The sequence below is a fragment of the Pelobates fuscus genome, chromosome 11, assembly GCF_036172605.1.
Source record: "Pelobates fuscus isolate aPelFus1 chromosome 11, aPelFus1.pri, whole genome shotgun sequence".
Lineage (NCBI taxonomy): Eukaryota > Metazoa > Chordata > Amphibia > Anura > Pelobatidae > Pelobates > Pelobates fuscus.
The window spans coordinates 142,517,935-142,531,116 of NC_086327.1; the positions used below are offsets into that span (position 1 = coordinate 142,517,935).

The window sequence follows — 13,182 nt, forward strand, 5'->3', positions numbered from 1 at the left end:
TAAATTATAGAAAAGGTTAAAGGAGATCTTTATCATGGTGGTGGTGGTGGTGGGGGCATGTTTGGCTGCAGCGATAGTGGACATGCTTATTGTGACCATTGTCTACACCAAATATCAAACAATACAAGGCAAATAAAAAGCCAGGAAACACCCAACACAAGTAAAATGCTTAATGCTAGATTGAAGGAAGACGCCAAACACCATAATCGCTACGGCCCCATTTTAGGAGGTTATTCCCTTTCAGAATGTGTGAACTTATTTACTTTGGATCCTAAGCAGGAGGTTTGGAGGTGAGGTGACACCCAGCAGACTCCATGCAGTAAGTTTTCAAACATTCTAAAAAACGGTTGGCTACTTACAATGTGTAGGTGGCCAGGGTACTTCTCACACTGTAGTGGTTATAGTGCTTGAATTATCCTTTAAATCTCATACATAATATGTCAGAACAATCAGTGTAACTATGATGTATGTTATCTTATCTCTCCACCAGCTTATATCCATTAAGCATCTTGGATATCGAATCAAAAGGAACACTACATGCATCAAAACAACTTTAGCTTAATGAAGCGGTTTTAGTGTATCAATCCCACAAAATAACACGCCGGCCATGTGTGTGCATGTGCAAAGCATGCCAGATCCCAGCACACAGATAGCAGGGATATGGCATAATCCAAGAGAACTGCTAATATATGCAACATACAGGCCCATGCCGTCCCAAAACCCTGACCTGTGCTTCTCTCATTAACCTCAATGGACAGGGCTCCAATATGATCCCCAAATGGAAACAAAGGCAGGTTATACGCCAATTCTTTATCAGTTTCAGTAAGAAACAAATGAGACGAGGCAGGAAGACACATTGATGTAACGTACTGCAAGTATTGTTTATTGTTCACTAACAGTTTCAGTGGTGCGAGCTTACCATACACAGTTAAATATATCTGCATTGCACATCTAGGCTATACAGCAAATGGATCAGTAGTAGTACAAATACATGAAATATTTACATTTTGTATACTCAAGCTCACACATCCAATTATATTTACAAAATAAAACACAGAAAAGAAAATGCGATGGGAGTGTCGTAAGAGCAGTTTGTGTCTTTCACTTCATTTCAATATTTGCAATCGATCGTGGTGCAATGGAAGTCATTCTGTCCAGCAAGGTTTGCCTCCATTCTGCTACAGGCAGAGGGCGACACTGAGCTTGTCAGGGACTTTGGAGTACCCATTGCCTTCTTAACCCTGCGTGCACCAGAGTTGAATATGCCACTGTCCATCCCTCTGATACTGCAGTGGTTAAACAGGCCGCAGATCGGAACTTTTCCCACAAAACATGAAGATTTTGAAGACACAGTTAAGCCGTTTTCTTTTTACGTAGGTGTTGGTTCTAGTTTGGTCCAAATAAAGTTATTTGCAGACATGATGTGAAAACTCATTCATCAACTGAATAACAGAATGACATCTTATTTTACATCGAAACGGCGTCAAACTTCATATTTTGAGCAACACCAGGGAAAATGACAGAGGGTAGGAAGGAACACTGTGTATATATATATATATATATAAAAAAATCAAAGAATGTGTGATGCAACAAAAAACACAAAAACCTGTCTTTACCATCTGGCCAATGTTTAAAATTGTGTTTCCCAGTTTCAGTGCACAGGTGAACCGTTAACAGAGTTAGTGAGTAGGGAAATGCACGTTCTGCCTATCGTCACAGCCAATAAAGGTAACTATACAGTATGTAATCGTACACGGTTTCACATTGAAAATAGATCTTTATTCTTCATTTGCCACATTATCCTGTAACTGACATGCATGTCCCAGGACACTATTATTACCATTATATTGTTAATGTAACTAATTCTCTGGCTTGCATCTAGTCTATGTCAGGAAGTAAATATATCTGTTAAAGAAACAAATATATTAACCAGTATTTCAATATGTGACATTGATCTAAGTGGTCAGATGCTCAGAATAAAATACAAATATTAAAATGTATCACTTTATTTAAAAAAAACAAACAAAAACAAAACAAAAACATTTACCAGTTTTGGCTTTCTTAATAATTTGCAAAGTGGTTATATGTAATGAATAAAAACGTAAACCGCTCCATGCTGTGACAGATAATTACCAAATGTGCTTTGAAACTTTCTACTTAAGGGTCAATATGTTTTACATGTGTGCCAAAGGGACAAGCAACCGTCCAACTGGCATACAAGGGGTTAAGTCTAATATCTCTTGTAGTGTGTATGAGATCTCCGATCTGACATAATGGATGCCATTCTTCGAGCTGGAGTGTGGGTAATTTATACTCTGAAGAAAGATGGTTGACTAGTGTAACGGTTCTTAAAGTGACCCTTAACATTTATTGTAAAGCATGAAATGTAAGCTCTTCAAAACCCAACACATGAAATTAGTATTTTTATTTGACATTTTTCATTAACATCAGTAGATGAGGAAGCACAAATATGAATACATTCCACATTAAAACCATTTAAAATTATATTATATGGAAAAGGGTACCAATGTTAAGTCAAATATATGAGTTTCCAAGCCCAGTTTAAAACTGAGAATCTTCCCTCAGGCAGATGTGAACAATGGCCTCACCTTTTATTCAATAAGCCCGAATTGCTTACTGTAGGACTGATGTGTTTTATAAAAACAAACAAAAATGTCCAAAACATAAAAATGGGATGGAGTGTGAGATGCATAGATACCACGGAATGCTGGGGGTGACCTTAAGGTGCTAAAACCTAACAACGATCCCTTGTTCTTTAATTGTGTGCAATAAGCCGCAGACATAAATATATAGTACAATCCATAAACAAGTAAACATTCCTTTAAAATCCGTAAACAAAATCTGGACATAGAGGTCTTTGTTTTGCAATGAGGCAGACGGCTGTGGAAATAAAAAATATATCCCTTTATCTACTTCTGTAACAGGAATGAAATTAAAGTGCATGAGTTACTCTGTAACCAGGCTGTGCCGGAGGGGTGAACAGTGCAGCTAAGCAAGGGTTAAAGCATTCAAGCATGATGATTACTCATTCGATTAGAAGTTCTGTGTGGTGTTAAGATTGGTGGTGGGTCGGTAAACAACACAGTTGTGAAATGAGATTGTCTTTTATTTTTCTACTAGAGGATTTAAAGGAAACAAGTATAATATATATATTTTATTTTAATTACAACTACTCCAAGTATTTTTATCCAGTCTTAGGTTAGACGTATGGCTTCTTATGGTCACATGGCCATACAGGCATCAGCTAAGGAGATCATGTTTGAAACATATTAGATCAAATAAGAACAGTTTAAATAAATACTGGTGTAATAGGAGAGCGGGGATGTGCTGGAAGATGTTAATATTTTGCCTAGATAGGATATGGGTTTAGTTCAAGCTCAGTAAGTTAGTTGGCTCCTGGCATGACTATGTTGTAGGTGGCATCTCAAAGTTGGCTGACTCTGGGAGTTGCCATTCCATATACCATCAGGCAAATCCCAGCAGACTAGAATTCTATATGTTACTCCACCGCTGCCCTGGGGCTGAATTTTGTTACAATCTATCAAACCGAAACAGTTTACATTGATGGGTTTCATACAAAATAAAAACAATTTACCTCAGGCCCATCTACAGTCATCTTAACAGAATACAATACATGTGTTTTATTCCATCATTTTAAAACTCATGCCATCACTGTCTTGCTCACCCCTACGATACATCAACAGTTACAACATCGAATTCACTGGTCACATTATTACATAAAAGACATGCAGTAAAAAGGTTACTAGACAAACCACAAAGCTATCAATTAAAACGTAAAAGTAATAATATCGATATGTACATTACAGACAAAAGCAATCACAGGATAAACGTTATCCAATCTGCCAAAATAGCACTTCATAAAGGAACGGGTTAACGGAAAGAGCCAGTCACATCACACAAAGCAAAGACCACAATTTAATTTGTACAACAACGATTAACCCCTTCTGCCAGAAGGACATGCAACCAATTGCACTGCAGTTTTGCAGGGAAAGGGTTAATGCCACCTGGTTGTCCCTCCCCCTTAATCTGATTTCCAAGCTGGTATATGGTTTTGCTCCTTGATTAGACCTGGAACCAACTGCGACAAATCAGAATATATCTCATAGCAGCATTGGGCAGAAACAAAATAATGGTCAACCCTTTCCTTCTACTCCAGCCCTTAAATCCTCCCAGGTTATGATTGGCACATAATAACATGCGGCTCGGTTTGCTTTCTGTGTTTTAGAAATGCTCTGGATAGGAGTTCTTATTTTATTTTATTTCACTGTTAAAGGATGAAATATGTTCCACCAGTGATTGCTTAGTATTAAGAACTCAGGACAGACTAGCATCACGTAAAAACGAACAGAGTAGCATGTTCCTTCCATGGACTCCCCAATCAAAGAAACCCATAATACCTTTGAATGCCGGAAGTGTTATCTGCTGCAACATATACATGGGGTATGGGTTGTTACACATAAATACAAAGTGGAACAGTAATAGCTTAATTTTATGGGGAGCTGTAGAAGGAAATGTCTTGGTGTCATGGCCCAAATCTCATCCCGCATGAGGACACCAAATGTTGTATTGTCTTAGTACAGCCGCCGAAGGCACGGTGCCCTCACTCTGGAATAGACAGAGAAAATCCCTTATTCTCTCCTCCGTGGTTATGGTCACACGTCAGAAGAGAACAGGGGAAAAACAGCAGGATCTGGAGGATTCCATAAATTCACAAAAGCTGGAAATAAAAAATAATGAAAGGTCTTTCTGACAGACGTATTACGCTACAGACACTCAAAACTGCGGAGGAAAAAGACGGAAAACACATCCGGAAGAAGAGAGGAATTGTGGGGCTGCGTTTCTGTCTTTTCTTTGATCGGTTAGGCCACATGCGATGAGTTTGTATTTTATCAGCACAGAAGGGTGAAGGAAACTGGGGTAAAAGCCACAGGTTACAGACAAGAGAAACTGTCAAGAATCACAAAGGGGGCAAAAGGAGGTTACGCAATGGGAGACGCAGGGCATCTCAGTAATTAGTGGAGAGAGATCGGCGTCGCGCCAACTTTGACCTGTAAGGAGACATAAAACAGAACAAGCCATGAATACAATGCAACAACATTTCTAACGATTTTAGGTGATGACAAATCCCTATGCACAACAAAGAACATTAAAAGATTTAAGCCACAGTAAGTTCCTGTGTATCGATGTACTTCATAATGTGCACCGAGGAATGACACATTACACTATTTGGGAAGAAACTGATTAATAAGTGGAGCACAGAGCCTAGATCGCAAAGCGAACAGATTAACCTGCTTGCTTCCCTCGGTTACCATATAAAAATCATAAACAAGCAGTGATCAGCTATAGAAGTCACCTGCTTGGCCTTACCGTATCGTGCCAGCGAGCAAAGGGTTAAATGCGTACAGCCAGTCATTCATATCCTTATCATTAATAGCCTGAAGCAGGATCCCACGGTGCTTGGTGCAGACAGCAAATATGTTAGGACTCTGTTTCATGAAATACAAAATTACAAATATTGATTATACATTCATAGTAAAGGGACACTCATCTGTAAGTTGAACTAACCTTAACCATTGCTTGCTGGTCCTCACTGTACTCCACCTGAGCCGTGGACAAGTTAATGAGACCTCTTTCCACTGGATCCTTGTCACTGTTGTAGAAGAAGACGTAAGGTCTGCGTACCACCACAAAATTCTTCACCCAGGAATGTGACAGAGGTTCTTTGAAGTTCAAGTAACCTTTCTTAGACACCACAGATCTGAGAGACACAGAAAGCAGGTTCAGTTTTGTGAAATGATTTATGTGGGATAAAAGCCAGGCCACTAAAACCCACCCCCTTACGGAGACACATCACAGGAAACAGCTTATACTTCCTACTTCCAATCCATGTAATTGTATGCCCCACTTACCTTGACTATAAGTATGAATAGAGTTCTCTTTACATTGATCATTTTCAGGTTACCAGACTGCCCTGGGGATTTGAATATCCCTTTATCACACTGGGTCAACAGCAAGTTTAATTAAATTACATTTTTTTTTTTTTTGGAAAGCTGAGAGCCATCACATTAGATTCACTACCGGTAAATTGGAGGCTGCTGCTCAATTGCTTTCTAAAACTGTCCGAGACCAATGAGTGTTTTTAAATGGTGGTCAGCATGCAGTAGCAAAACACATGCTCAAAAACAGAGCATTTAACACCCCACAATGCTTTGGGTGCAGCTCCACGCCAGGCATTGTGGGATACCACATGCCTGTATTTACACAACTGGTTACATTAATTAAAATTAAGGGCAACCACACGTTTTAATTGATACATTTGTTTGGCTTTTTGTGAGAATGTCTAGACTGAATCAGGACAACTGGCTAAAGTGAATCCATTTAGCTAAATCAGAACCCCACAGAACACACACAGAACTTTCTAGAATGTTTCTTACCCTGGTCGCATCTCTTCAATGTCTGGTACTAGATTAAGAAACTCGTTCTTCCCGGCACGGGCCAAATAGGAAGACTCTATTGTGGGCACCATGTGAAATGGTTTGAATTCTGAGCAAGGGCTGGATGCACGGGAATTCGCCTCAGGAGTCCTGAAATAAACAGAAGTATAAATGGCATGAAGACAGAGAATGACGAAAGGAGAATAGTTTGAAACAGGCTGTGATTTGGCACTCACTTCTGATCGACGGAGCTGCATCGGGAGTCGGCGAGAGATGGGCAAGTAGAGGAAGGCGTTAGTGTAGCACTGCTTAAGCTGGAGACTGAGGGATCGCGCCCGATAGGGGAAATATCGGACAACTGCATTAAACAAACAAAATGGAGACATCACAAAACCTTTCCCACCACACACTATCATCAAAGAGGCATTATGAAAAATTCAGACGAAATGGCTGAAGATTAAGTAGAAATAGTTGTATACACTAGTCTGAGGCATTCTATAGAATTATTGTGTTTTATTGTTAATGGTCTGTAAATGAAATGTAATTAGCCTGTGGTTTCCAACAGAGGGACCCTGCACAATGCATTATTTATAAGGAACCACTTTAAAGGAAGAAGAACCTTTCAAACAAAGAGCTGCATGGGGGGGTGGGGGGATCGGATCACCTACCTTACAATCACTAATGCTGTTGCACACCTGGGTCAGTTCTCTATTAAACGTGTGCGTGAGGAGCCTTAAACACTGAAAGACAGGAACACAATGTCTGTTTGTTGTTCACTGGGTAAAGAGTTTTTATATCGGTCAATAGCTGCTTATAATGGTTACCTTGGTTGCCAGCTCCTTCTCACGATCCACAAGGCTCTCTACATCAGTGGAGTCGTAGCCGCTGCTCTCGCTGGGGGTGATGGCGCTCTCAAAGGTGGTAGTAGATATTTGGGAGGAGATGCTGGTGGATGTGCTCAGGGTTCCGCTGCTCAGACTGGGGGAGATCGACTCACTTAGAGACTTCGGGATGCTATCTCCAAGTTTCTCGCGAAGCAGAAGGAGGTGCCGAGTCTTCTCCACCTGGAAGAAGGAGTACAAAGTAGAAATGTTTAGCTTAAGGTAATTAATTCAAATCTCATTTGTACCAAGCCTCATTTCAAAGAGAGGAAAATATCCAAGAGATGTATATATATTTTTACCTTCATTAGAGGATTACAAATGTCAGCTATCTGAAGCCTTACTAAAGAGATTTGCTAGCCAAACTGATGTATTGGTTTTAATTATATTTCCAGGCGGAATTACAATTTTACTGCTGATATTTAGTACCACACCCAACACATTTTAAGGGATGCATTTCACCTATTGCAGCCCTGAATTCAATGAGTTTGTGGAGCACTTTGATGTGGTTTAATGGGCACTCCAAGCACCTCAACAACCTATGGTGTTTGTCACGGTCTCCATGCACACAGTGTTCTAACTGCAGCAATTTGTTCTCAAAAGGTTTTATGTGTTAAATGGTATCTGGGATAAACCACTAACCAAGGGTTCCACGTTTGGTGCCGAACTTTCTAACTGAAAGTGGTTTTATTGAGCACCAATGCCTTAAATTGTTTAGAGCTAGAATTTCTGGTTCAGGATATAAAACCATTCTCCAGTGAAACTGTTCTCAAATGATCACAAAATGTTCAGTAGAGGAAAGCCAAGCCCTCTGGAATGTCACTAAAACAGCACATTTAAAAGAAGTTAATGGAGACAGATTCCTAACCAATCTGTAAATGTATAGAAACCTCATGTAATTGCTCCATCTTCTCCAGTTCCCACTGATGCTCTAAGATAAGGCTGTCTCCACGAGGTCTCCAACCAGCCAGGTTTTCTTCTCCACGGACATAAGCCACAGAGGTGTCCAGGATCTTTCGTCTCCTCCGCTGCATTCCTGGAGATAATTTATTTGGACAAGAATTAGGAATAGGAAAACAAAACAATAAAAATACCATTTCAGCTATGCTTTCATATTTTAGAAGCCTCAGGCAATCAAAGCCAATGTTTCTGTAAAGTGGAGCACAGGAGGTCCACCAAGGAAGCAGAAGACTTGCAGTGTTGGCTCTCAAGGATATTCACCAATGTCAGAATTCATAGTGAATTTCAAATTTAAGGTTAAAATAGCCAACCTGGAAAAATTCTCCAAGTCATCTATGCTTCCAGTTTGGCCACTTTGGCCTTCCATTCTTAATTCACTTTGAATTGTCACTGTAGTGAATAACTCTGTGTTCTATGATAGAATCTCCATCTCCCAGCAGAACCAGAATACAGAAAATGAAAAGGAATAAGAAAAGTGGGTTCTGATACAAACATTTCACACAAGAAATATTTCTTATTGTTGTCTTATCATACAATCAAACCTGCCCTGCCAAAAACCGTAACCCCTAACCCACCTTAAAATGACAAATACTCTGCTACAAGCCAGGCCTTAAAAGTAACTCGCTGCTGAAAGTAAATGTCATCTAAAAAAAGGGTCCACAATTAATCTCTCAGAAAGGCAGACAATCCATAGTAAATGTGGTGAAATAAAAAAATACAGTTTAAAATTTAGCCAGCAATAGCGGATTTAAAATAAATAAATAAATCACTATCTCCGCTGTAGTCACAGTTTGACTTTTTTGTGCCTACATTTTTAGATGTGCTTTTGATTCACTAAAATCTGCTGTTTACGGACTAAACCCCCAATGGCCATGCATTGCCCTATTACAAATATGTGAGAAAAGGTTTCGGAAATGTGGTCACTACTCTGAGCAACCTTGGATGACGCGGTTATGTAAAATGCTGCTGTATTGAATATATGGTCCTTTAAAACACCAGAGATTTAATTATAAAGTGCTCCTGACTTAAATGGTTCCTGCAGTGCCCCCCCTCAATCCCATGTTCCTGAAGGGGTTGAAACACCTTCAGTGACTTACCGGAATCCAGTGCCAATGTCGCACGGCGTTGGGTCAGGCTCGCTCACGCTCCTCCCCCACCGACGTCAGCCGGCAGGGGAGACCTAATGCGCATGCGTGGCAATGGCCGCGCACACATTAGACCTCCCCATAGGAAAGCATTATTTAATGCTTTCCTATGGGGATTTTGGTGACGCTGGAGGTCCTCGCATAGCGTGAGGACGTCCAGCGTTGTTTAAAACACTTTTCGTGTGCCAAGAACACGGAAGTCCCTTTACTGGCTGTCTGATAGACTGCCACCAGAGGAGGACGTAACCCAGCAAGGTAATTATTATTTATATAAACTGCAATAATTACACTGCCAGGGTTAAGGGTGGTGGGAGTTGGCACCCAGACCACTCCAATGGGCGGAAGTGGTCTGGGTGCCTGGAGTGTCCCTTTAAGTGTGGAAACGGACTATCAGAGTTATTTACTAAAGTGAGAATTGGCAGGAATTTTAAATTTAAGACCAAAATAGGTGAACTGGGAACATTCAACAAGTTAGCTATTTTCCAGTTCAGAAACTCTGGCATTAAAAGTTGAAATTTGCTAGTAACCTTAATAAGGTTTATTATAAAACCTGTCAGTTAGCCGTGAGAAACCGAGTGTGCTTTTTTTACCAGCCGCATTTTTTTTTTTTTTAAACTCCCCCTCACAGGCCCAGGACAAATTTCTAGCCAGTCCAATGCAAGTGTGCCAGAACTGCACTTTGTATGTAACATTCACTGTGCCAGCTATGGGTGGGGGTCGATGATTATCTTGTACAATATAAAGAAGTCAAAGTTCAGACAGGCCCTCACCTGGGCTCCCAGTGTCAGCCATTTTGCATAAACTGAGCTCATAGATCCCGGTCACTCTGTTACTGTAAAGAAATAGATGTTAAAATAGATTGCACACAATCAAAGAGAATCCCACGGGCTTTCGCTATGAACAAACGTACCAATCAGGAGACTTGGAGTAGCCACTTCCAAATAGACTGCGCAGGGACCGAGGTGGAGAGATTTTGGCATCACGGGAGTAGAAGACCATACAAACATCCTTGGTTATCACAGCAGGCTGGATACAGTGGTCAAGCTGCAGGTTAGAGTTTTTAAATTCCAGTTTTAGTGAGGGGATTGGTGTAATTCTGTCGCAGAGCATTGTGGGTATGTTTGGAGACATGTGATTAATGCTGGGATCTACAAATCCACTAAATAAGTGGCTGCAATACTGTGCGATACCAAGTCGCATCATTTTCTAAAGGCAGCTACACTAGGAGGATCCTCTGAACTGGGAATGCAAGCTTTACCTCCAGATACGCAGACAGGGTCATAAAGATCTTCTCTCCATAGGGAGTCACTCTGTTCAGGAGCAGGGAGTTATGTAGGGAGCTGTCCCACACGGCCTCAAACCGATAGGATGTTCTACAGAAACAGAATGAAAATCAGAATGAATACAACTCGCAGGCTGCTCGCGTGGAGCCACCTTCTAAGCCCAGTGCTTCCCAACCCAGAATTCAGGGCACACAATGCTCTGGGGTTTGGGCATCTCCCAGCTTACACTGAAGAAACAGACAAATTATAGATGTTGGTCTGTCTGGGTTGGAAATCACCGATCTACCCCACTGAAACACAGATAGACTGTAAGGAGGTGACTGGGTTACAAAGGCTGTGGAAAATGCTGAAAGTCCACATGTGGTCATCTCTATTCTGCTGCCAAGAACCAACACAAACTGTCAGTGAGCAAACAGATTTTCTGGGTATAAATGTGCAATACAACTTAAATTTATCTTGTTAATCTTACAATTAACACACGGTGTATCTGTGCATGTGCACACTAGTTAGGAAGGCTCCCAAATAGATCCATATAGCACTTTGTAATGGAACATGTCCTGCAGATCTCATACAGAAAACTAAGTTAGAACACAGCTTTTACATGTTAAGAGCATACTAAGGACTCGATTCCATGTTTGTCTCAATCATTTAATGACATTTAATGCTGACACCAGGCATCCATGCAAGTGGTTAAAATGACTGTCTGCCTAATCTAGGTGTTGTGAAGAAAGAAGAAAAAAGACGAGTTAATGACTGCAAACTCAATACATATACATAGAAACATAGACTGTGACGGCAGATAAGAACCATTTGGCCCATCTAGTCTGCCCAATTTTCTAAATACTTTCATTAGTCTCTGGCCTTATCTTATAGCTAGGATAGCCTTATGCCTATCCCATGCATGCTTAAACTCCTACCACTTCAGCTGGAAGGCTATTCCATGCATCCACTACCCTCTCAGTAAAGTAATACTTCCTGATATTATTTTTAAACCTTTGCCCCTCTAATTTAAGACTGTCCTCTTGTGGTAGTTTTTCTTCTTTTAAATATAGTCTCCTCCTTTACTGTGTTGATTCCCTTTATGTATTTAAATGTTTCTATCATATCCCCCCGTCTCGTCTTTCCTCCAAGCTATACATCCTATATTAGAATAAAATACTTATCTTAATCTAAATTTAAGGGCTAAAGCCTATCTATGAGCCTGATTTATGTAGTTTTTGACAAATAACCGATACATTTGGGAAGTCAGGTGTATGGAAATTTAAGGGAATTTTGCTCATATGATTGTAGGTGGAGTGCGTATGCCCTGAACAAACCCTGGTGGAGTTGCTATATCAATGGACTGATAAATTAGTTATTTTTCTTGACTTACATCCACTTTGCAGGGCTGTTCACTAAAGTGAGGATTGCCAGGCGTTCAAGTGAAATTCAAAGAAAAAAATAGCCAAAATGAAAAAAGAACGGACTTGGTCAATCTCTTGGTTAGTGGTGGTCGGCACCAGTGGAGGCAGACATGAGATGTGTGCAGGCAGACATTATACGTAAGTGTTGCCCATGAAGACCGGTAATGGTTAGAACAAACGTCTTCCAGCTGTTGGTACTTATAAAGCTTTAGTGCTGCTTTTTTATGAACAAACATGGAAAAGAGCCATGGGGGGTTTCAGCACATGAGCAGTATCTAATTTACCTAAGCCCATGGCTGTCCCTTTATCAGTCCCAAGTGCTAACAAAGTGAGAGGAGTGCAACAGACAAAATGTGAAATGGTAATGGGAAAGTGACACTCTGAAGGCTCAGCTAGAACTGTAACAATAAAGGGTTACACTAATAGCCAAAATCACACAAACTGAGCAGGAACTACAAACAAGCGTGTGGAGAGGACGAGGAACATAGTGTGTTCTAGCCAAGACCCATGGATGTTTCCAGAAAATAAAAGAAAAACAGAAAATACCTAGGCATATCCTTATCAAGAAACAGCCTGCAAGACATAGGAGAAGAAGCTGCCATTAGTGACAGGGACAGACGGCCATAAAAAATAAATAAATTAAAAATACAAGGGACGCAAAAGGAACAGAGACAGAAAGGAAAACAAAATAAATAAAAACACAAATAAAATGAAAAGCAATGGAAATCAAATCAAAAACAATGACTGCAGAGACACACATCTGGAAACCGCAGGCAGATATTCAGCTAAAACCTTGGATGCTATGTACTCCTGTGCCGCATTCCCTGGATCATTTCATATGACTAGATGGGGCGTCTTGAAAAGAGATGTGGAAAACAAACTTTAAAGGCCATTGATCTGTAATAAAAGTTCAGTTCACGAGCCCTCTAGATCATTGTTTAATGCATTGGACCTGCTCGTGTGTTCTCAGGATCAAGCAAGTTCCTTAGAACCACTCGCTCTGGGGAAAACCAATGAGTGAGTTCCATGTTACC

General features: G+C 40.5%; 1 protein-coding gene across 15 annotated transcripts in view; it reads right to left on the reverse strand.

The window, feature by feature from the left end:
- Positions 1–856: 856 nt before the first annotated feature.
- Positions 857–13,182, reverse strand: part of KIF1B (kinesin family member 1B) — a 144,197-nt gene continuing 131,871 nt past the window's right edge. For 9 of the 15 annotated variants that reach the window (XM_063436176.1, XM_063436183.1, XM_063436182.1 and 6 more), the window contains 11 exons: positions 10,721–10,835; positions 10,373–10,506; positions 10,233–10,294; positions 8,248–8,393; positions 7,301–7,540; positions 7,145–7,216; positions 6,713–6,834; positions 6,477–6,626; positions 5,608–5,800; positions 5,410–5,528; positions 857–5,090 (listed from right to left, as the gene is read on the reverse strand). In XM_063436176.1, coding sequence (XP_063292246.1) covers positions 5,048–5,090; positions 5,410–5,528; positions 5,608–5,800; positions 6,477–6,626; positions 6,713–6,834; positions 7,145–7,216; positions 7,301–7,540; positions 8,248–8,393; positions 10,233–10,294; positions 10,373–10,506; positions 10,721–10,835 — 1,396 coding nt within the window. In that variant the 3' untranslated portion in view covers positions 857–5,047. Of the gene's footprint in view, positions 5,091–5,405; positions 5,529–5,607; positions 5,801–6,476; positions 6,627–6,712; positions 6,835–7,144; positions 7,217–7,300; positions 7,541–8,247; positions 8,394–10,232; positions 10,295–10,372; positions 10,507–10,720; positions 10,836–12,694; positions 12,722–13,182 lie in introns of those variants that run through there. The other 6 variants (XM_063436177.1, XM_063436175.1, XM_063436189.1 and 3 more) reach the window with 2 other exon arrangements.